The sequence below is a fragment of the Trachinotus anak genome, unplaced genomic scaffold, assembly GCF_046630095.1.
Source record: "Trachinotus anak isolate AG129_WGS33_773 ecotype Australia unplaced genomic scaffold, CSIRO_AGI_Tana_v1 ptg000023l, whole genome shotgun sequence".
Taxonomy (NCBI): Eukaryota; Metazoa; Chordata; class Actinopteri; order Carangiformes; family Carangidae; genus Trachinotus; species Trachinotus anak.
The window spans coordinates 826,457-848,289 of NW_027273874.1; the positions used below are offsets into that span (position 1 = coordinate 826,457).

The window sequence follows — 21,833 nt, forward strand, 5'->3', positions numbered from 1 at the left end:
CTGTCCTGGCTCTTTACCTGTTGCTGGAGGAGCTATCTGCTGCTGTGTTGCCAAGCAGGCTCAGAAACAAAAGGGTAGGCTTTCACACACAGACACTTTGTCACCTCTTGGACAAACAAATCAAATGCCTGCAGGCAAATAATCCAATGTAGCGTATTTGTCTTTTAATAACATGATTATTCTCTGCAGGAACTCAACTGGCTGGACCAAGAGCTCCTCTCCCGCCTGCCTGATCGCTCAGACCGGGGAGACCTTTCTGTGGGCGATGCAGGGGAGATGGGCAGGGATGTGGACAGTCGCCCTTCTCATTCAGAGACTTTCTTGGCCCCGACAGAACACCAACGCCAGCGCCAAAACCAGTACCAGTACCAACGCAAAGCCAACGAAAAGAGGTGAGGACGAATGAAAGGGAGTGACAGAAACCTAGTGTCACACGGTTTGAATGGGTTCAGACTCTGAGAGGTAGATTTGTAGTCACACATAATGAAATTAACAGAAATAAAGCTTTACAAAATAGTATGGGTAATTAGGGTAATGACAGGGTAATTACAAATGTAATTAACTCACAACTTAAGTAATTCAAATAGCTACTTATTTTATATCAACTATCATCTAAATCATTGTGACAGATTTGAAGGCTACAGCGATAAATATAAAATTTCACAAATTTGTGACAAATTTTAAATTCTGTTTCCTGTAATATAAATATTTCTTTCTTCATTTCGCTGATAAGTACACATAATGAAGATGATATAACTTTAAGATGCTTTTGCTGTTTTGTGGAGCTTTCTTCCTTTAACTAAAATAAGTGTTTTTTTTTGTGGTCGAAAGTGTAAGTTATATGTTTTCAGTCACCATACATGATTGAAGTTGAGTATTTTGGACTGAGCTTCTTTTTTCTCTTTCTTTGTCCACAGGAGGAAGGTTGCTCCTCTGGACACTATTGGCAGCTTTCAAATGTCAAGTTTCCGAAACCAAAAGGTGAATATTGATAGAAAAAATGCTTTTTTGAAAACTGTTAAAGCCACTACACTTGCAGCTACATTGAGACGAATGGGCGCCCAGACACATTGTCTAGCATTGCGTTGACTTACTCTTTATTATATTTCTCGAACGAAGGATTAGATGACTACTATTTCACATCATTTCTATAGACAGTTTTCAACTTGCATGGCTTGTCCAGTTTTGCCACAACACTAGGAGCCATTTCTAGAGTACAATGGTTTATCATTAATAATTCATAAAGACCTTGTTCTTGTCTCATGAAGAACTGAGCATTCTGGTACTCTGTTGCAGGATGAGCCTGACCTCTACTGGGAAGATTACAGGGACTAAAAAGAAACTCCAGCAGATGAGCTCTTCCTCACATTTTTTCAATGCCAATTCATGTGTGAACCTTGTTATTTGTACCATATTTATTCATTAACTCTATTTAACTCACTGCCATACTAACAAGTGAGATGCCTGTCAGCCATCTCCCCCTGCTGGTTGAAGGCACAAACATGACAAACACGTTGCTGTGTGCTAATATCTAATAAAGTGTGACAGAAGACCTGTTTCAGATGTATTCGTTTTTTGTCCTTTAAATACAAATGATTCAACATATCATATTTATGTTCCCAAAGACTTTTATTTTTTAAGCTACAATTAAAGAAAACAATATCAGACTGCAGAAAATATAGATTTTGCTTGGGTATTTTCTCTCTTCACTTTCACATATGTACAGTTGTTTAAGAACAGGATATGTACACAGAATTGAAGTTGTAGAGAGAGTGCAACTGCTACTGGAGACTTACCAAGACTCTCCCACCAACGAAAGAAAAGCACATGGTAAAACCAAACAACATAAACAAATGCCACAACCTACGCGGCGTCAACTTATTTTCTGTACAACTACAACTTTGTTCTCGATGTGAGACAATCTTAAGTCCATTCTCTGATGCGGGCGCATCTCTAAACCCGCTTCTCAGAAAGCTAAGAAATAAACAATTATGTGAAATAGAAAAACAAATATTTTACAACCATTCATAAACAAGCCTCGGAGCCACTTTGACATTGTAAAGCACTGCCAAACCATTCATCTTACAGCAACATTACCCCCTCAGACGATGAGTTTTTAAACAAGAAAAACAATGACCAAACATCAAAATAGAACAGCTTTCAATGTAAATGTTGTTCATGGTAAATGGCTATCAATGATTGATTAACAGCCGGACAGGGAGAAACATTAAGCGCTCAATCATGAATGTACACAGCTACATGCCAAGTACAGATTTAATCAGCTGTAGCTCATCATGTTCCCAGTACCATCCACATATGTAGTGGAAATGGTATCTGGGGTTATATTTAAAAAGTGCACTGCTCAAAGAATTGTCTGTGTGCAATCTGAAATTTAGCAATTTAGACGCAATTGCAGATGCAAAATAATACGTTAGCTGATTCCATTAATTCAAAGATCACTTATTCTAGAGGAGTGAGATCTCTACATTTTAGCGTTCAGTGGTTGCCACTGACAACAAAAAAAATTAAAAAAATAAAGCAAACTTAAAAATAAACTTGCCAAAATATGACGGAAAATAAAATGAGCTGCCCATCTAGCATTGACATATTTCTATTCAAATAACAGGAGTGACATTTTCCCAATTCTTAAGCTATACATTTGTCAATGTGTAAAACTTTCACTGATTTAAAGCCGAGAGGAAAAGGCTTTCCAACTGAAATTGGTACTCTTTGAGACACTAAAGGAAAATTTCACTGATTTGTCAATATCCTTGAGAAATAACTTACAAGTCAAAACGCACTTTCAGTGAATATGAGAACACATGTAAAAATATATGTGCACATCACTAGCACAGAATATGACAATAAAGCCAATTAATTTGAGGATTAATTAGTAACAAATAAATGATTCTCCACTGTCATTGTCACCTTCTGTCCAGTTCTTCACAATAGCCAAAGAAAAAAAAGACTACGAAAAAAACAAACAAAAACAAACAAAAAAACAGTGAGGGATAAATAAGAATGGTTGTGATTGTCAAAAGAAATCCTACAAACTGACAATACAGTTGCCATCCAGGTGATAATTTAGGCTGTTTTGGCTGTAGGCATCAAAGAAAATAAGTGTCAGAGGACAGCAAAAACAGGCAGGGTGATCCTCGTCCCTCCCATCCTCTTCATCTTTAGGTGTCTTTTTTGTGTCCTGACCGCCGCAAGTCCCTGCACTTGTGGCAGTAAAAGATGTCGGGAACGTTGGACTTCTTGATCTTTGCGCATGACAAGTGCACCCATATGCCACACTGGTTGCACTCGATCATTGGCCGCCCTGCGAATGGCTTCCCACAGTAACAGGTGATCAAGTCCCACGAATCATCCCCTGTGTTGATATAGAGAACACAGTTAATAGACCATTACTGCTGACAAAGACTATTATATGCAGATATTAGCTACTGAGAAAAACAGGTTACACAGAAATTACACTCAAAGGGTCTGCACTCAAAGATTTTCTTATTAAATGCAGATCTTTTTTTTTTTTTTTTAAAGAATATTTAAAAAATTATGGTAATTTCAAGCAAAAAACAAAAATAATCACAATTACATACCTGACTCCACCATGATGTCTTCATCTGCGATCCAAGTCTCACCCTCACTGGAGCTCATCTCTGCTTCCCTGATGGACTCATCTGGCTGTATCTTCCCCAGGCCCTGCATGCTCGGGGTGGAGCCCCCATGCACCGTCAGCTCCTCTCTGATGGGTCGTACCTCTGTGTGTGTATGCCGTGCCTCTGAGTCTGTCTCACTTTGAGCAGCGGAACTCTTGAGCTTCTTCGGTTTTGGCTGTTTAGAGTTTTTGCTGCGTTTGATGCGGGCTCTTTTCTCACCTTCACTGCTGCCGCTATCTCCTGCCGTCATGGCAGAACCCAGTGACAGCTTTTTCAGTTTTTTGTCCTTTTTGCGCTCTGCCTTAGTGCTGGCCTGGCTCTCATACAGGGAGTCTTTAAGGCGCATCTTGTCCAGCAGAGTGCTATCAGAGTGCATGCGGCGAATATTTTTGCCCTTATTTGCTCGAGCTTTACGGACAAATGTATGGATGGTGTGGATGTCAGAGCTTCCATCTGCCCAAGTATTGCCCATGGAGCTGCTGCTGCCTCCACCACCTCCATCTGCTGACAACCCTGAACTGTGTGCAGAGCTGGATGATGTCGGGGACCATGAGCTCTCCTACAACACAATGAAGACAAGACATTTTGGTATTTGCTCACAACTTGGGCAAGGTAGGCAATAACGGTCATTTCTAATTTCCACAGTGATATTCAAAGCAGTTTACCTCTTTTGGACTTGGGATGTAACCAGCATACGCCAGGACAAAGCTGCAGAACTTGTTGAAGTCCTCAACAGTCCTCTTTTTCCTCTCTGGGGGCTACAGAAAGCAGACCTTAGTTAAAGAAAGTTCAGCTAACCTAGACAAGCTCCAACAATAGAAAGCTACCAAATTACTACTCAAGAGTATTCTAAGAAATATTACAATGTACTCACCAAAGGTTCCGTTTTGCACGTCAACAGCGAATCTGGTGAAATAAAAAAATAAAAATATAAGTCACAAGTGAACCCGTCTTATTTTCACAGAAACAGCCAACACACAGAAGCCTCCAGGGGTACGATTACACACGAGTGGGCTAACGCTAGCATTAGCTTGCTAACACGGTTCAATAACTCAGCCAAGGTTGTTATTGCAGAAATATGGAGCATGTTTAAGACCCACGTTTGTTGACAGACTTCGCCGGTAACAGTTTGAGAGTAAAATCAGCAGGGTTGCCGTCTGATCTTAATGCTAACTAGTTGCCAAAAAACCGCAACCGGTGTCACTCGATCACTGACTGAACTTTACACAAAGTCTGGATATTTCGGCATCAGCCATGAATAACTGTTGATCAATTTCACACCCAGTTCAAACAAACTGTTGATTTTCTAAAGGAGTTGCTAAGGCAGCGGAGTTTGTTGGCTGCCAAGCTTTTAACTTGTCATTTTGTGCTGTCTGGATACTACCTGCTAACGTTAGCTGACATTTAGATTGGAAGCTAACAACACGTTAACCCGCAAATATGGTTTGAAATGGTTTAATGCGTCCATCACTGATTTATACATTTAACAAATTTTAAACCAAAATCAAAAGGTATAAGTGTGTATTGCTAACTGCTAATTCAGAATCTTAAGAGAGTTAACTTTTGCTGAACTAGCTTATCACGCTGGCTTTCTTGAAATGGAAGTGGGAGGCTCGGTAGCTATGCTAGCTCAGTGTTAGCAAGGTGTAACGTTTAATCGGCCGTGTTGTTAGCATTGAAGTTTCAGTTTATGTTTAAAATAAAGTTTTTCGTGACTGACAAGAAAGTTATTTTAACTTAAAACGGACGAGCTGGGAAGTGTTTCAGCGAGGTTTGTCGGGCAACGTTAGCCATCCAGCTATTAACGTTAAGCTAGGTGGGTCGGCGCCTTAACTAACTAGCAAGCTAATTTAACTGTGCAGTGAAGATTAACGTTAGGTTAGCTAACTACCATTAATCTTTAAACGCCAAATCATCGATATTGACTTTAACGCAACTTTTATAGCATTTTGACGACAAAACATAAGTTTGTCAAGAGCAAGGCATGTTATTAATACAGCATACGCAACCAAACGTAATATTAACGTTAGCCATAACTTACATTAGGTAATCTGCTTTAATGTCCGTCAAATACGACGGACAGATTTCAACAGTTAACAGATTAACACCACAAGGGAACAGTTCGTTTCGTGTTTCGGTGTTGATACTGACGAAACATACCTTGGTGCTCAGACATTATGTCAAGCATTGTCGCCTCACCGACAAGGCCTCGATCCAACAAACAGAAGCAGCAGGCGAGCTAGCCGGAGAATAGCGGCCGTCGCGCTGTGCTCTCCCCCGGCGTGGCTGCACCTTACCGCCGGCCAACTTTAGCAGCAGCAAGCCAAGGGCGCGTAGGACTAAAAGACACTCTTCCTCAAAAAGCTGTCCACTGTGGGGTCGAAGCTGTAGTATTCCCTCGCTGGGGATCCGTTAACAGCTAGCGTTAACGGACCAAAAGCAAACCGCCTCTGGCCACACTAACGTTATTAGCCAGACAAAATACTAATTCCTCTGTCGTCTATCGTGCTGAACTTAAAGCTCCGTTTTCTCCGTCACTTCATTTATTTAACCGCCAGGACTGAAATACGTCAGAACTGTAAAATCCCTTGGATAAACGCGAGTACTAGCTAATGTAGGTCCATAATGTGAACTTCTCCGATGAAGTTTTTCGTTTCTTCGCTGTCCGCATACAAAACGACTGGAGTTTTGACTTTATTCCGCACGGTCTTCTCCGTGCGCGGCAGAAGCCTCTTGATGCTGCCAGCGCAGTGTGTCTTGCGGTGCATACTGGGTAACGTAGTTTATTACGCAGACATTCGCCCCGACACAAACATGGCTTCTGAATGTTATCGAACTGCATTTCCCATCTGTGATCACAACTACGTTCTCGGGGAATTCTGGGATATGAAGTTTTTAAGTATTTCTATGCCAAACATGTTACCTAGCGAAAAATGCTGGACTTGTGAAGGTTTTATGTCCCGTGAAATATAATTTGCTGCGACTTCTAGTGATCGCCTTTCTAAACTTTGAGAGATGCCGTTTTTCTGACGTTAAATTACAGAATTCTTCGTGTTTTGTTGTGGTATTTACGTTTCAATAGACGGTGGATCAACAGCATGCTAACTAGCTAAAGCTACCTGGACTTTACATAGTTGCTTTATACAATACCATGTTGCCTGAATTATTGCAAGGCACTGATGCTGGAGGATTTCTCATAATACAAGGTAAATGCCTTAGTAAATTTAGGTGTAAATTGCAAACAGTAACTGTCCTGTGAATTTCAGGAACAGCATAAAGTCATGTAACTTATACTTGCATTCATAGACACTGTGAGGTATTCTGGTCGACACCTCCTGAAGAGCTTCATCACTTCTGCACTGAGCAGGTACTTGAAAAATGTTTATGGTGACAGATTCGTTATGTCTGTCCTATTACTCGTCAGTATTTCCAAGATAGTTAATTTCCTAAAATCAACATTGACTTGTGTAATGAATTTAGGGAGGAATCTGTCCATGTCCTTGGCTTTGACGTCAGTGAGGAAGAGCTGAGAGATGGATTAAAAGGATCACCCACTCAGAGGTAACTAAGATCACTGCTGAAACGATTCATTGATCAATAGCCACCTACTCTGATATTGGCGAATAGTTCATTTACCAAGCTAAATGCCAAACATTCACAGGTTCCAACTTCTCAAATTTGTTCCTTTCCTCTGTTTTATATCTTTGTAATCTAATTTTCTTTGGGTTTTATACTATTGATGAAACAAAACAAGCAAAACATTCAAAGCGAAACAACAAAATATGTCATGTTGAATTGTCGAAAACTGTAACTTGTGTTAAATTTTTTAGACTAAATGATTAATCAGTCGATCAATAATAATGGAAATAATAGTTTGCTGCATCCCTTTTTATTATGCACTTTATTTAACCTATAACCAAACTGACCATTAATCAACTATTTCTGTCACTTCAGGCTACACTTTCACAATGCTTTCACAGACCCCCTTGGCTGGACTGATCGCCCAGCTTTCACAGTTCACCAGTTCAATTTTGAGGAACTTACACACGTGGTCAAGCAAACATCACAACCCAAACCAGCTACCTTGATAATCGACTCTCTTTCATGGATTTTGAGGCATGTCAGTCCTTCGGCTGTTTGCAAGACTCTTCAGCAACTTAAAAAAGGTGATAAATTATCCTCTAAATGTCTGTATGTCAGTGCGATGTCCAGATTTTATGTAGTTATGCTGAATGAAGGAAGATATGGCATCCAGGCTTTAGGAGTGGCTGTAAAGCTTGTTGCTTGAATTTTCTTTCAGGAAAAAATAAGCATAATACACCAGTAAAAATATTTATGAAACGTGTCTCAAAGTGCACCATCCTATTGTCAAATTAAAAATCTATCCTTTTGTCAAATAAAAAAAAAAGCTTTCTGAATGCACCATCCTATTGTTAAATTATCATATTTGATTGATTCCAAAGCGCTGTGTGAATGAGTGTGTGAATAGGTGAATGTGGCTTCCATTGAAGTGGATAATAAGACTAAAAAAAAACACCATACAAGTGCAGCCCATTTACCATTTTGAGGAAGGTGAAACTGTAAGACTATGCAGTAACTCCATTATTAAAGATTTTTTTTCTGTCCTGTGTTTTCATTAGGGGTAGCTGTGAGAGCTATTATTGGTCTGCTCCATGCAGATATGCATCAGAGAGGTACAGTGGGAAGTTTACGCCATTTGGCTTCTTCAGTCATCACTGTAGCACCTGGAATGAAGGGAGACGAAGCAGTGGCAAAGATAACAAAGCGCTCAAAATCTGGGAAGGTTATGCAAGATGTAAGCAGTTTTTCCTCTGGGATGACTATTTTGTGTTTCTTCTGTTTTAAAAATGATTGATAACTTTACTTTTTGTGCTTAGGAGGAGATTTTCAACATCAAAGAGGATTTTACAGTCATAGTACAAAGCAAGCCCAGCCATATTGGACCCAAACAGCCAGACTCTGAGGAACAGGAGGTGCAATATAATACGTTAATTGTATGAAATGAATAGAATTTAAAAAGAGTTCATACATGGCAGGACTGAAAATGTTCTTGTTTTTTGTGTTTGTGTAGATGGACCCAACGGCTAACTTGACCTTCAACCTTCGCTTATCTGACACAGAGCGCGAAGCCAAGGAGAAACTTGCACTTCCCTTTGTGTTCAGTAAAGAGAAGTGAGAAACTTTTCTAGAATTATCATATTTTTTAAACTGTCCTTTTTTAATTTTTTAAAAACACTGTCTCCTTTTTATCCGAAGGAAAACAGCTCTGCTCCACTCTGGCCCAGGTTCAGGACGAATTCTGTATGAGCCTGATGCCAATGACGACTACGACCAGGAGGATCCAGATGATGATCTCGACGTGTAGGGTTAGGGGATAAAATCCACTGAGAGCCCAGACGATCCTTTGTTATTGAAGAAACTGAGTTGCTTTCTGCCTTGCAGTTTCACAGCCTTATGACCATCTCATGGAGCTTTGAAATCTGTATTATGTTTACAAAATATTTTTTACCTATCCTTATTGATCACTTTAATTTCATTTTTTTTCTTATCGAATAAAAGTTGGTTATTATATTATTACTTTATGCCACAGTTTGCTTTTTTATAAAACTGATTGATGTACATATAATGTATGATCTCATGCGCTTGCCATAGCTATCCACTACCTTTTACATTATTATTTATTGCAGTTCCCAACTTGCAGGGTTGTGAGGGGTCACAACATGATTAAGCTGAAAAGAAAGAAAAACACATATCTCTGTTCAACAAAATCGTGTTTGTTTCAGACTTTTCTCTTAAGGTCATTTGCCTTTTCCAGAGCCCCTAAAAATCTCACAGTACAAATGCAACATTCTGAGAAGGAAGAAGAGAAGAAGAAATACTGCTCACAGCTGTTCATACCAAGGCCATAAAATGTGATGAGGGTCACAAGTCAATGTTGTCTTTTTGCCGACGTTATCACTACAGATGATAAATTCAGACCTCTTTATACTATGGATGTATTCATGAAATTAATTTGTATGATTAGTTATGACATCATTTTATTGTAAATTTTTTTTCTTAATGATTGATTTTCAGAGATTGAGCAGTGCCACAGGTCTGCTTGCACCAGATTGTTTGTGTTATTTGCATGACAGTGTCAGAAGAGATTGTTTATTAGTTCCTTAATAGTTTGAAGTAATTCTTAAGGTCTAGTAAACTTTTTTTGCATTAACTGGTCATTGGCAAGCCACCCAGTCAACTGACAGCTGCAAAAGCTGAAGCGGCCCCTGCCAAATCCTGCAATATATACAGTGCCTGTAAAAAAAAAACAAAAAAAAAAAACCCGCGTCTAGTTAAATTTTTTAACAGTTTTGAATCAGCTTTGGATAAAAGCATCTGCCAAATGAGTAAATGTAATGTAAATGTAATCAGAGGGATAATGAGGTTTATTGACACCAATTAAACCACCGTGAAAATGAGAGCAAAAACTTTATGTAGACACATTAATGTCACACCAGAAATCACGATAAACTGCTAAAACTTGCGGAACTAAGTAAAAAAAAAAAAGATATTTGCGTTTGTGACTGTTGCATATTTGAGTGGTCTGCCATCTTCGCTCGTCCACGTCTGTTTGTTTTCTTTCCACGTGGGCGTGCTGCGCGCAACCGCAGGGCTCCTCCCGGAAGTGACGGCAGGGCGGCGATGGCGGCTCGCAGCTTCATTCCGGATTTCCACTGGACTACAAACTGATTTTAACCGGTCCGGTTAGACTTTGGGGAACTTTTGTAAATCTGTCTTTCATCGGACGCCGCACGGAGAGAAGTCGCGTTGAAGCGGTGCTTGACAAAGAGCGGGCCCACGGGTTTTTTGGGGTATTTTTGTCCAAGGTTCAAGGTGGTCACCCTGTCGAGCTAGCGGTTAGCTCGGCGGCTACTAGCTAACGTTAGTTGGTACACAGCTAGCTCCTGGGCTAGCTTGTCAACTAGCTGCGTGCTAAAGGTCCATACAGCAGCAGTCGTCGTGCAGCAGCTTCTCTTTTGACAACGTCCACGTTTGTCTTTCACAGTGACGATGCTAATGCACTCAATTTAATGCTAATTGTGCCACAAGTGTGCAGAGCGAGGTACTCACACGTTTGCTTGGCCTCTTGATAATTTGAATCGCTAGTTTGGCGGCTGTGGCTAAAGACGGATTTTTGACTCACTAGCAGTCAGGTTCCCTTCAGTAATTAGCCCAGCAACTTCGGGGAAAAGCGTGCTATCAGCTGAGAATTGAAGTTGAGTTGCTGTGGGGTCTTTGCGTGCTCACCAACATGCTGAAGACCCGGCAGTGTTTACTTGGCATCCGCACTTTTCTCGGCGTTACGTCCAGAATATGGGGCTTCATCATGTACATCCTCAGGAAGCACCTACGAACGGTGAGAAGGAGGTTTGAATGATATTTGGTGGTTGTTATGTTTCTGTGACAAGTGAGCAGAGGCATGGCTTACGATGCCATTGCTCCCAGCATTATTTTTTCAGATCACAACCATCTACAGGGATGCTGAGTTGGCTCTTGGACAGCAAGGTTACCTGAGATTTCTGTCTCATTTTGTGCATCCACCATGATGATTTTGTCAAATAATCCGTGGATTACGTACTGCCTGAATAGTTTAAACCTCCCACTTAAACTCAATAATATCAGTGTCGACTTTATTTCTGTATGGTCCAGTACAATGAGGGCTAGGAGCATCGAAAAGTTCAAATTAAAAGAGTATATTAAACAGTTTATACACATTGTTAACACCAGAAATACATAATCTGCCACACAAGATATTAAAGTACAGCAAAAAGTACAACTGCAACTAATCATTCCTTTCATTTCTATTATTATTATTATTATTATTATCATATCTATCTATTATTGTTTTTTCAGCTAGTTGATTAACCATTTACTCCATAAAATATCAGAAAATGGTGAAAAATGTCTGTTCAGGTTTTCCTGGAGCTCAAGGGGAGGCCTTTAAGTAGTTCATTTTGACTCACTAACAATCCAAACCAAGACATTCAGATTCAGCTATCAGCAAATCTTCACATTTGTAAAACTACAACCGTGTCACTTAAAGCAATTTATCTTGATAAATAACTTAAACATTAAATTATCAAAATTGTTGCGGATTAGTTTTTGGATTTTAAACTAATCAATGATTAGACCATTTGTTTTAGCTCTTAAATAATGTATCTACGTTTTTATGTGATGAGACAGTGTGAATGAATGGCTCATTCACCTACAATGTGAAGTGGAAACCACATCATCCACTACACCCAGTCGCTAAATTCGAGGAGCAGTCAGCACAAGCCTGCAGGTCACCTTCAATTGCTCACAAATGCCTCCACAATAAACATGGCATTTAAGGTGACAGAAGTCACCTGTTTGTAACTTAGACACACACAGGTGTTGTTGAGTTGTTAATAGACATGCATATGTGTTGTAATATGAGTGGACTTCGACTCCTGCTCCGTATCAAGCCAACAAAGCTTGGAGGAGTGCCCTCTGTGTTGTAATCATCTTTCTGTTCGAGGTTTGTCTGCAGTTTATTGTGTGGCAGTAACACTTGCAGGTTGTCAACAGGCCCTGAGAGTGAGTGGTCCAGTCCATGTTATGGCTGAAGTGAGAGGGATTATGTCAGCACAGGGAGCGCACTGTTCTCTTTCTCTCCCTCTGTTTCTCTCATTCTCACTCACAGTTTAGCTCTGTTGTTTACAATCTGTGATGCACTGGAACAATGTCACCATCCATACTAAGCATTATAATGTAGGTGATCCTATAGATAGCAACGAGGTAAACCATGACTATTGAGTTAATGAACAGTAGTTGAGGTCAGCATTTCGTGACCGAGCCATTTCAGTACCTCTTAAAACACAGATATTAAAATAAATTTAATTCTGCTCCTACCTCAGTTAATTTTTATAGCTTTAATAGCCTCGAATCAGGTAGGCTGCAACACATTCTCTGTTTGAGTAGACCACACTGCATAAAGTGACCTGATCCAAAAATTTGGATCAATAAAAGCTCTATTGGATTATGAATATTAGGACCAGGTCATAATCCCAAGCACGCTACTATGTGTAAACGGATGATGAGAGGGTTGTTTATTAATCTTACCAACAACAATGTTACGTAATGGTTCTGCTTATTGTCTCCTGCATGATAGAGTAACAATGTGTGGCTGAATGTGGAGCAAGTACTGAAGCAATTAGCTAATCAACACAAAACTCCCAACTTTAATCGTTGATAATACAACTGAAACGAGAAGTAAGCACAACAATTCAACAATTTTGATAATCAATTAACCATTAATGTCTTTTTTTCCCCAAAACATGACAACTGTGAAAATCTGCTGCTTTTCTTAGTGTTCTATTAGAGCAAATCTAATGTCTTTGTCCTTTGGACAATTAGTTTGACAAAATAAGCTGCCTCATTACATTCACTTGGGCCCTGGAACTACATCAGTAATTGAGAAAGTAATCGACACATTAATTGATAACAAAAAATGTGTTAGTTGCAGCCTCAGTTCTTTATTTGTAGTCATGTATAGCTATACAAATGGAAGGGCTATCTGTTGTAGCTGCTTTTTTTCCCATTACATATTATAAATTTAAGATATTCCTGGCTGTTGGTCAAGAGAGAAAAAATAAAAGAAGCACGGGTTGTTAGTTGTAGCACTAGTCTAGAGGCAAAGGAGTCAGTCTGAGTTGCAGGCCTGGGGTCCAGATGGACACTCTTGGAGGCGCATTGACCTGAGTTGAGGGTGAGGTCCCCCCGTAGTGCCCAGCAGCTGCTGCCACCAATAGGCTTTCCCCGAGCTCACTCTGCCAGGCAGCAGTAGGAGGGGGCACAGAGGGAGGCCCTCTCCTAGGCTTAGGTACCAAGCGGCACAGGCTCAGTCAAAGTCACCCTGCAAGTCTTCCTTTCTATGTGTGCCCCCATGCTCTGCTGACACCCACCGACAGCTGGGGGGATAAAAATAGCCCTGTGAAGAAAAGTGCAGAGCCCCTGGGCAAGAGTGACACTGGAAAGGATCCTCTGTCGTCAGTTTGACCAGTACAGAGCAAGGAAGTTAGAGAGGAGGATCGGCAGGGTGAACTCAAGCAAGTTAATCCCAGTATGTTTTCTCTGCTTAATCTCTGATGGCCAGAAAAAAGGAGAGAGATGGTGCCTAAAGAATATATTGTCTTAAAAGGATGAAAGTTTTAAGATTTCAGCACTTCAAGGTCTTTAAGACCTTCAGGGAGATATTAGCCTTTCATCTGATCCAAATCATCTATAGCCCAGTTAAGTTTCTTTTTTCAAATTAGCTTATGCTTTGCAGCAGTTACATTGACATAAAGCCACTCTTCTTTAATGCCCCAAAAGATTCCCAAAACACTAATACTACCCTTCTGTGTAAAACCACACAAGATCTTGTTGCCTTGGAAATGAAGACAAACAGTTTGACAAACAGTAGGAAATGAAAAGGTTGGAGGGTTCACTGCACTCGTTTTAGAAAATACTGTTCACATTTGTCACCTATAATGAGAGTGAAAAGCTACATATTTGAAATCTGTCTGATGTAATTTTGGCTCACCATGTTGTATACAGTTTCTTGTTTTACTTAATTGTTTTAATGTCTGATCTATTAAGAATTGTCTGACTGCCTCATTTTCCTTGTTCACTTGCAGATAATCCAGTATCAGACGGTGCGATATGACACTTTGCCTCTGTCGCCTATCTCCAGAAACAGACTCAGTGAGTACACAATTGTTTTCATGATATGACTGCTCTGTCAGGGCCCTTGTAAAAGACTTTTAAGAAATGCAAAGGTAGTTGGAAAGGTATGGCAAATGCAGATCTCTGGCTTAATGCATGCTTTTTACCAAGGCACATTTGGTTATCTGTTAACTAGTATGGAGTTAAGACACTGTCACAACATATTTGGAATGTGTACATTTAAGTAGAGGTTAAACTGGTTCGTCAAGGACAAAGTAATAATGCGGAAAGAAGAATTATCAGCATCGTGAAAACACACTTGTGCACAGTGTGACCCCTTTCTCAGGACTGCCCTAACCTCAGATGAACATCACAAGTTCGGAAGACTTGACAGGACTATTATGATGTACCTTCTCCATATGAGGAAACTCAGACAAGCTATTGACTATTAATAGTTTTTCATGTCTGTTGGTTATCCTGTACTTGTGTATTTATTTAAGTGGGTGATGTGGTGAGATGCAAACCACATTTAGCCCTTATTTTCTTTCTCAATTGTTTCAGTAAACTTATTGTGCTGCACTGGTCAGTTATTGTGTGTCCTTGTGACCTTTTAATAACATTACAACAAAGAATGGTTTTGCATTTAAGGCATTTGGGAAATTAAGTTTCTTAACAGTACAGTGAGATAATATTCTTGAGAGAATAGTCTTCTAGTGGGAATAACAGGTTGATTATGTAGACAGCATAACTGAATTTCACTGACAACATCTGCATTTTAATGAAATATCAGTCTGTTGCACAGTTATAAGTTTGCAATGTGAAACATGACAAATGCTTGTCAATGAAGCAAAGGCAGATCCCTACTAAACCACGGCTAATCAATAATATTCATGCTTGATATTTATTGAGCAAGTGTAAAATACTAAGAATGTAAATAATATTAGACATAAATTTGATTGCATACCTAACATTTACTTATAAAAAAGTAGCCTCAAGCATAGTGTTTCTCAATCAAAATGCTGCCTAAATTGGCTATAGAAAAGCCTTTACCCAGCCAGTGTGCTGGATAAACAGCCATTGTGCAAAGAAAAAGCATAAACAGTGAATTACATTAGCAGATAACTGTCAGAATGAGCTTAAGACTGTGGCACGTCCACCAAAAAGAACAGTTGTTTCCTGCCGGATACTAACAATGACAAGACTTGGAAGTGGAGAGGAAATGTAGATGTTAAAGGCAGCACTTAATACAACCATGGACTGGTGTGTGTATTCTGAATGAGTTTCCTTTATGTCTGTAGAGAGCTCATTCAAATGCACACTCTTGACTTAGAGGAAGGATTGTTTTTCACTTCTACTTTATTTGCCTCTTTAAACTCACCAGAGAACTCAGCTGGACACTCAGGTCCAATCTCCAGTTAATGAGTGATTCCTTTACATTCATTCAGTTGTACATAGCTGGTATAGACAACAGTGTAAACAGAATCAAAACACATTAGTGTGGATCTTTTACAAGGCAGTATAAGGAAAGATCGTCACGCATAGGGATACATCTTTTTATTTAAAATAATAAAAATTTTATGTGAAACTGACATTAAATAGGCTCTGTTGGAGTCAGTTACACACCTAAATAGTTGATTGTTTGTGAAATCCTGACACACACAACCTGATGGTAAAAAAAAACTCTAACTACAAAGCATTTCTTCCTCCAAATCAAAGAGCAGTGTCTTAATACAGAAAAAATAAGCAAGCCGTGGTTTCCAAGTGAAGTCAGGGTTAAGAGAGAAATCAGGTTCCTGACCTGCTGTGTGCATATACAGATTTTACAGCCAATAACCAAGTTATTATAGTTTATGTAAACATTGTGTAATTTCCTGTGTAGCCTCATTTCTCCTGTTAACCCAGTTTCTTGTGGGTCTGTAAGTGTTATGATTAAAGTACATAATGTCTATACTATCTGATAAACAGATGCAGTAAAGAGGAAGATTCTGGTTCTGGACCTGGACGAGACGCTGATCCACTCTCACCATGACGGGGTCCTTAGACCCACAGTGAGACCTGGCACGCCGCCAGACTTTATCCTCAAAGTACGAGCTTTAACATGTATATGTACATGTTTTAACACAAATCCATCCAAGTTTAAATGCTGCTTTTGTCTAAATGAACATTTTCCTTTCCCACGCAGGTCGTCATTGATAAGCACCCAGTCAGATTCTTCGTACATAAAAGGCCACATGTTGACTTCTTTTTAGAAGTGGTAAGTCAGTAATCGGTGTTGCTTTCTATGTTTGAATCCCAGATTAATGTGCTAGTCAACAGTGGAGCACACGGTGAACAATAAACGTCACTGCTCAAGTCTTTTCCAGGTCACCTTTTATCCTTTCTGTCATCTTTTCCAGCGCTCTCCATTGTACTGCAATTTCTCACTACCTGATGTCATAGATGTATATTTGTTTTGGATAATGATCCTTCGGCACTGACTGTAACTTGTGTACTTATATGATTGTTTGCAATACACCCTGTGTGCACCCAGGTGAGCCAGTGGTATGAGCTGGTGGTTTTCACAGCCAGTATGGAGATCTACGGCTCAGCGGTGGCAGACAAGCTGGACAACAACAGGAACATCCTGAAACGCAGATACTACAGACAGGTACTGCTCAACACTGTATTTATGCAGCATATATTATAGCTGGTACTGATGAGGCTCATTTGTCACATTGGGCCTTTGAAAGCATTTCATTCCCTCTCCTATTTGACGGTGTCACTGAATCTCAGTTTTGTGTCTTTTCCCAGCATTGTACATTGGATCTAGGTAGTTATATTAAAGACCTGTCTGTAGTACATGATGACCTGTCCAGTATTGTCATCCTGGACAACTCGCCCGGTGCTTATCGTAGCCATCCAGGTAAGACTTCAAAGCCTCATGGAGTCACCTCACTCTATCTGTCCTTTAATATTTTACACTCGTGTACAAGGAAAATACTGGCAGTTGAATAGAAAATCCTTTTTTTTGGAGTGGAAGTTTAAAAAAAAAACACAGGTGGGACTAGTCAGCTAATTAGTTGCTGATTTCAGTAATTGCCAGAGCAAACCCATCGTTAATGGCATTTGTTCCACCTGTGCTTTTTCTGCGACAAGTCAATATGGCTGCTTTGAAAAAGGTCTATAAATCAGGTTAATTTAGGAACTATAAAAGATTTTCTTTTGTTTTTAAGGAGACCATGAAAGAAGTGTGTCAACCGCTGACCTGAAAAGACAAATTCATTAAATTATGCACTTAAATGGAGTTAGTCAAGTTCTGCCGTCTTTATGTCTTACATTGTCTTTCAAATAAGCAACAAGAGCAGCTATTGTTTATTTATAGCATTTTTTATTTTAATGAGTCATTTTTTGGGTGGCATCAAAAGGTTAAAGTGAGACTCTGTGGCCACTTATCAACAGTGCCCACACAGCGACAATTACAGGATGGTAACAAATGCTGAAACATGGTGTTACAGTGGCACACAGAGAAGAGACATACAATCAGGAAACTGAATCAGTAATATCAGATACACAGAAATATCCTGCTAACATCAGCTAAAGTTAGACACCATAAGCTGCTGGTCATACCAGACCAAGTAAGAATGTAGCAACAAAACTCCTCAGTAATTTTGAACAAGACTGTGATACATCACTTCTAGATTCAACTTTTCTATGATGTCTTACATCTTGCAAAAATTATGCAGTCTCTCTTTAAAGGTTTAGTGATGTGGTTAAAAGTTAATAAAAGTGGAAACAGGCTGAGGTGTATATTCAGCAGCGTATATTCTTTGTACATTCATCTTTAACAAACAAAATTAGATGAGGCTTCATCCTACTCACATCAACCTTGTGATGAATCAGGAACAGGACAAATAACCGAACCATTTCTTCTCACTACAAGGCTTGTTTTGTAAATGCTGTAACGATGCATTAAATCTGCCGCCCCTCTAACACAGTGACCTCTTTAACAGAGCAGCATAAAATCACACCCATGTCTGTTTCTCTGACACGACTGACTGGCTGTCTTCTACCCTCCAGACAATGCAATACCCATCAAGTCCTGGTTCAGCGACCCTAGTGACACAGCACTTCTTAACTTGCTGCCTATGCTGGATGCACTAAGGTAAAAGGCAAAATAAACTTGGCACGAAAGCAAAAAGGATGTGCAAAAACACTTCAAATCATGGCTTACTTTGTCCACCATTCGTTGTCCACCATCTTTAGTCTTAAGCATACTACCCAAGTTCACTTGACTGTGGTAAATAAAGAGGTGAAAGGTAATGGCTGCAACTCAGCGCACATTAATTTAATTGTTGGGACATGTTAAGACCTATCAAAATGTAATTGGTTGCAGTTACAATGACTGCAGGCAACCCCTCATTGACATTATGGCATTATTTTGAAGAGGACAGTATTTCAGTAACACTGTAGACAAAGGTTGTTGCTTATAATATTTTCCATTCATTCACATTTATGTAGTGTGGTGATTAATGACTAAAAGTACCCCATCTACTCTACTCTTCATTGTGAGGTCATCTCCAGCAACCAAACCTTTCAACCTTGAACCCTGTCTTTATTTCGGGTTGCCACCCCAATATAAAACATTGCAAAAACTGTGCTTTCAGACATTCTTAGGAATAGTTCAATATTTTGGGAAATATGCTTATTTGCGTTCTTCCAAAGAGTAAGATGAGAAGATTGACAGAGATGGAGTCTGGACATAGTTAGCCTAGCTTAGCATAAGGACTAAAGGAAGGAGGAACCAGCTACTTAACTTGGCTAGCTAGTCCAAGTAGACTTTGGCTTGGTCAAACTTAGACCAATGCACACTCGCAGCACCTCTAATACTCTTATACTAACATATTGTATCTAATTTATTTTATAGATACATAGACAGAAATGTAAGAACAGCAAGTTTTATAGGGAGTTATGTGGTGTAACTATTTCTTGGTGAACAGCAGTCAGGTTGCATGTAACATCGGGGGCTTTTTGTGTCTGACCCTATCTTGGCTGCACTATAGTCTGAGACACTGCTGCTTCATGCAGCTAGACTGATAGTTATAACATGTAATTTGCATCAAAAAGCACAGGTTAATATATTTTGCTTTATGTATGGGTTAATCAAGAGGTGCAGTGTGTTCATTAGTGAGGTTTAGAACTATTAATAGGCATCATTTTTCACTAAAGAGTCAGGCTAATTGTTCTAGTCTTTTTCCAGTCTTTATGCTCAGTGAAACACATCTGACTCTAGTTCTGTACCCTAAGCACAGAGGTGAGACTGATTCTCAGTTGTCTCAACTCACTCTCAGAAAGAAAGCAAATAAGCATATCACCCCAAATGTTGAACTAATTCTTTACTGGCTGAGATGGTAAAGCATACATTTTCAAGTAGCTGACTTGTACTTCTCTCTTAGGTTCACTGCTGATGTCCGCTCCGTCCTCAGTCGAAACCTCCACCAGCACCGGCTCTGGTGATTGGCTGAATCTTGAGGGGCGGGACTTGTTGACCAGCCTCTTCCTCTCTGCCGGCCTCCTTCCTGCCCTCCGTTCCCACACAGACGACCCACCAGCCCTCTCTGAGCCTCTCAGACGTGTCCTGAGGAGATGAGGGTTGGGGTGACCGCCTCACACGGGATTGAACAGTATGGGTTCACCAGAGCCCAGAAACTACTGGGGAGGGAGGGGGAGCCAGCTTGTTTATTTTTTTCTTCTTGATTCTTTATTTGTATTTTTTTTTTTTCCAAAACAAAATGGAGCCTCTCTGCCTTATCGCTCCTGATACTGACTGTGTGCGTATGGAGGTGAGCTTGTGTACGTGAGTCGGAGTATGCTTGCTGAGTTCGTTAGTCCTTTTTAAACTTTTTTGAAGATTGGGAGGGGGGAAAGAGAGGAATCAGCAAAGCAACAAAGACAATTCTACATTATTAATTCTTCTTCCCCTCCATCATCACCAAACGTTGCACTTCAGCAAACAGCTCATCAGTTTACTGTCTTAACCTCTCGGATCAGCTGAGGGGGAAAATAGAAAACGGCCCCTTTTTACATAACCTCATGCCCCAACGGTGATTCATTGATTCCTCCCCCCAACAAGAATGGATCAACTTACATGATGTAATTGATGGACTTTTGCTTGGAACATACCATCCACAGACATTTTTCTGGACAAATAGCCGAGCAGTCTGAGATTTTTTTTTTTTTTTTTTTCAGCCATAACCATCACTCTTTCCACAAAGCTCCTCTAAAGACTTGACTGAAAGGTTGTGAGAAAAAAAGAATGGCTTGTAATGATATGTGGACTGCCGTGCCGCCTTTCCATATCTGATTGTTTCTCTGTTACCATAATATATGATAATATGACTTCTGCATACCATGACATTTCACTCTTCCCCTTTGACCATTTGATGCCATCCTGATTTCATCTAATAGGAATTGCACTTAATTTTTTCCCCCTTCTGTTTTTGTTGCAGTTGGTTTTGTATTTGATTCAAATTTGCAGCCTTCCCCTTTCGGTTTTTACCCGCTCCCCTTAATGTATGGGTTCAACTATTAGACCCTCCGTCTTTAAATGCCTTCTGAACAATGTCAGTCTTGTTAAGGCTCACAGCGGCTTCTTATTGGCTCTGTCTCCAGGTCTGTGTTACTAATAAAACACTTGTCAGTATCGGCCAGTTACTATCCAGCTTGTTTTCTTTTCATATAACCTTTTGGCGCTTGTCAGCTGACTAACTTCACGGGGGAGAGAGATGTGGAGAGGGATTCAATCTCTGTGTGAGACAAACTTTTTCTAACAATCTGCTGCCATCATGTGGTGTAACAGGAAACTGCATTGATCCACTCGGTATCATTTCACCACTCACGAGACGCTCTTATTTTGCCAAACACAAAGGTCTCTGATAAAAGTTGCACTTGTGTAAAAGCAGTCAGACTTGTATTGTGTCTGATATGGCACTTTGCAGCACCACTACAGATGTTTGTAATGTATTATTTTTGTATGTATATGATGATATTTATACATTTTGTAGTAAATGTAGGCAAATGTCACATTTTGAGGACACCCATGCAACTTAAGTAATTGTATTTATTCCAGATAACTTATATTTATAGCTTTCTTATAAGTGCAAATTTTATCACTTTGCAAAGTGTTGCTTACATTTTTCACAGAGTTTTGCTGTGCACTGGCCATGTGGTTTTCAGCCCTATTAGTAACAACATACGTTTCAGAACTTGAGCATCATCTTCTGATCAGTCCCAGCTGCGAGTGCACATGGTTATACGTAGTTTATATGTTAAAGCTCAGCCATGTTCATGAACTTTAGTCGTTCTAGTGCAGGCACTATGGTTGGCAAAGAGCACACTGGTATATGTTAGCTGTTGTTCCGAATACCTCATGATGGTTTTAAAGTAAATCTCAAAGCTTGAAACAGCAGA

General features: G+C 39.8%; 3 protein-coding genes across 3 annotated transcripts; 2 read left to right on the forward strand and 1 right to left on the reverse strand.

The window, feature by feature from the left end:
* Nucleotides 1-1,610: 1,610 nt before the first annotated feature.
* Nucleotides 1,611-6,365, reverse strand: phf23b (PHD finger protein 23b). Its single transcript, XM_071459745.1, has 5 exons — nucleotides 5,820-6,365; nucleotides 4,534-4,565; nucleotides 4,325-4,417; nucleotides 3,600-4,218; nucleotides 1,611-3,373 (listed from the first exon to the last, which is right to left on the reverse strand). Exons 1-5 carry the CDS (start codon nucleotides 5,845-5,847, stop codon nucleotides 3,180-3,182), a joined length of 966 nt encoding a protein of 321 aa, XP_071315846.1. The 5' UTR covers nucleotides 5,848-6,365; the 3' UTR covers nucleotides 1,611-3,179.
* A 167-nt stretch (nucleotides 6,366-6,532) lies between these two features.
* Nucleotides 6,533-9,257, forward strand: elp5 (elongator acetyltransferase complex subunit 5). Its single transcript, XM_071459746.1, has 8 exons — nucleotides 6,533-6,865; nucleotides 6,966-7,026; nucleotides 7,140-7,220; nucleotides 7,614-7,825; nucleotides 8,300-8,475; nucleotides 8,558-8,653; nucleotides 8,752-8,852; nucleotides 8,937-9,257. The coding sequence occupies exons 1-8, from the start codon at nucleotides 6,811-6,813 to the stop codon at nucleotides 9,043-9,045; spliced, it is 891 nt and encodes a 296-aa protein (XP_071315847.1). The 5' UTR covers nucleotides 6,533-6,810; the 3' UTR covers nucleotides 9,046-9,257.
* A 1,086-nt stretch (nucleotides 9,258-10,343) lies between these two features.
* On the forward strand, nucleotides 10,344-21,073 carry LOC139607112 (CTD nuclear envelope phosphatase 1A). The gene is made up of 8 exons (XM_071459747.1): nucleotides 10,344-11,076; nucleotides 14,360-14,426; nucleotides 16,353-16,471; nucleotides 16,570-16,641; nucleotides 16,918-17,034; nucleotides 17,178-17,289; nucleotides 18,444-18,528; nucleotides 19,820-21,073. Exons 1-8 carry the CDS (start codon nucleotides 10,972-10,974, stop codon nucleotides 19,878-19,880), a joined length of 738 nt encoding a protein of 245 aa, XP_071315848.1. The 5' UTR covers nucleotides 10,344-10,971; the 3' UTR covers nucleotides 19,881-21,073.
* Nucleotides 21,074-21,833: the final 760 nt, after the last annotated feature.

What these genes read in the sequence shown, in the direction of transcription:
- phf23b (XM_071459745.1), bottom strand. Translation starts at nt 5,847, where the DNA reads ATGCTTGACATAATGTCTGAGCACCAAG. An exon ending in CATAATGTCTGAGCACCAAG is followed by an intron (nt 4,566 to 5,819) that starts GTATGTTTCGTC and finishes TTATTTCACCAG; the next exon opens with ATTCGCTGTTGACGTGCAAA. An exon ending in ACATCCCAAGTCCAAAAGAG is followed by an intron (nt 4,219 to 4,324) that starts GTAAACTGCTTT and finishes ATTGTGTTGTAG; the next exon opens with GAGAGCTCATGGTCCCCGAC.
- elp5 (XM_071459746.1), top strand. Translation starts at nt 6,811, where the DNA reads ATGTTGCCTGAATTATTGCAAGGCACTGATGCTGGAGGATTTCTCATA. An exon ending in ATCACTTCTGCACTGAGCAG is followed by an intron (nt 7,027 to 7,139) that starts GTACTTGAAAAA and finishes TAATGAATTTAG; the next exon opens with GGAGGAATCTGTCCATGTCC. An exon ending in CTGGGAAGGTTATGCAAGAT is followed by an intron (nt 8,476 to 8,557) that starts GTAAGCAGTTTT and finishes TTTTGTGCTTAG; the next exon opens with GAGGAGATTTTCAACATCAA.
- LOC139607112 (XM_071459747.1), top strand. Translation starts at nt 10,972, where the DNA reads ATGCTGAAGACCCGGCAGTGTTTACTTGGCATCCGCACTTTTCTCGGC. An exon ending in AACGCAGATACTACAGACAG is followed by an intron (nt 17,035 to 17,177) that starts GTACTGCTCAAC and finishes GTCTTTTCCCAG; the next exon opens with CATTGTACATTGGATCTAGG. An exon ending in TGCTTATCGTAGCCATCCAG is followed by an intron (nt 17,290 to 18,443) that starts GTAAGACTTCAA and finishes TCTACCCTCCAG; the next exon opens with ACAATGCAATACCCATCAAG.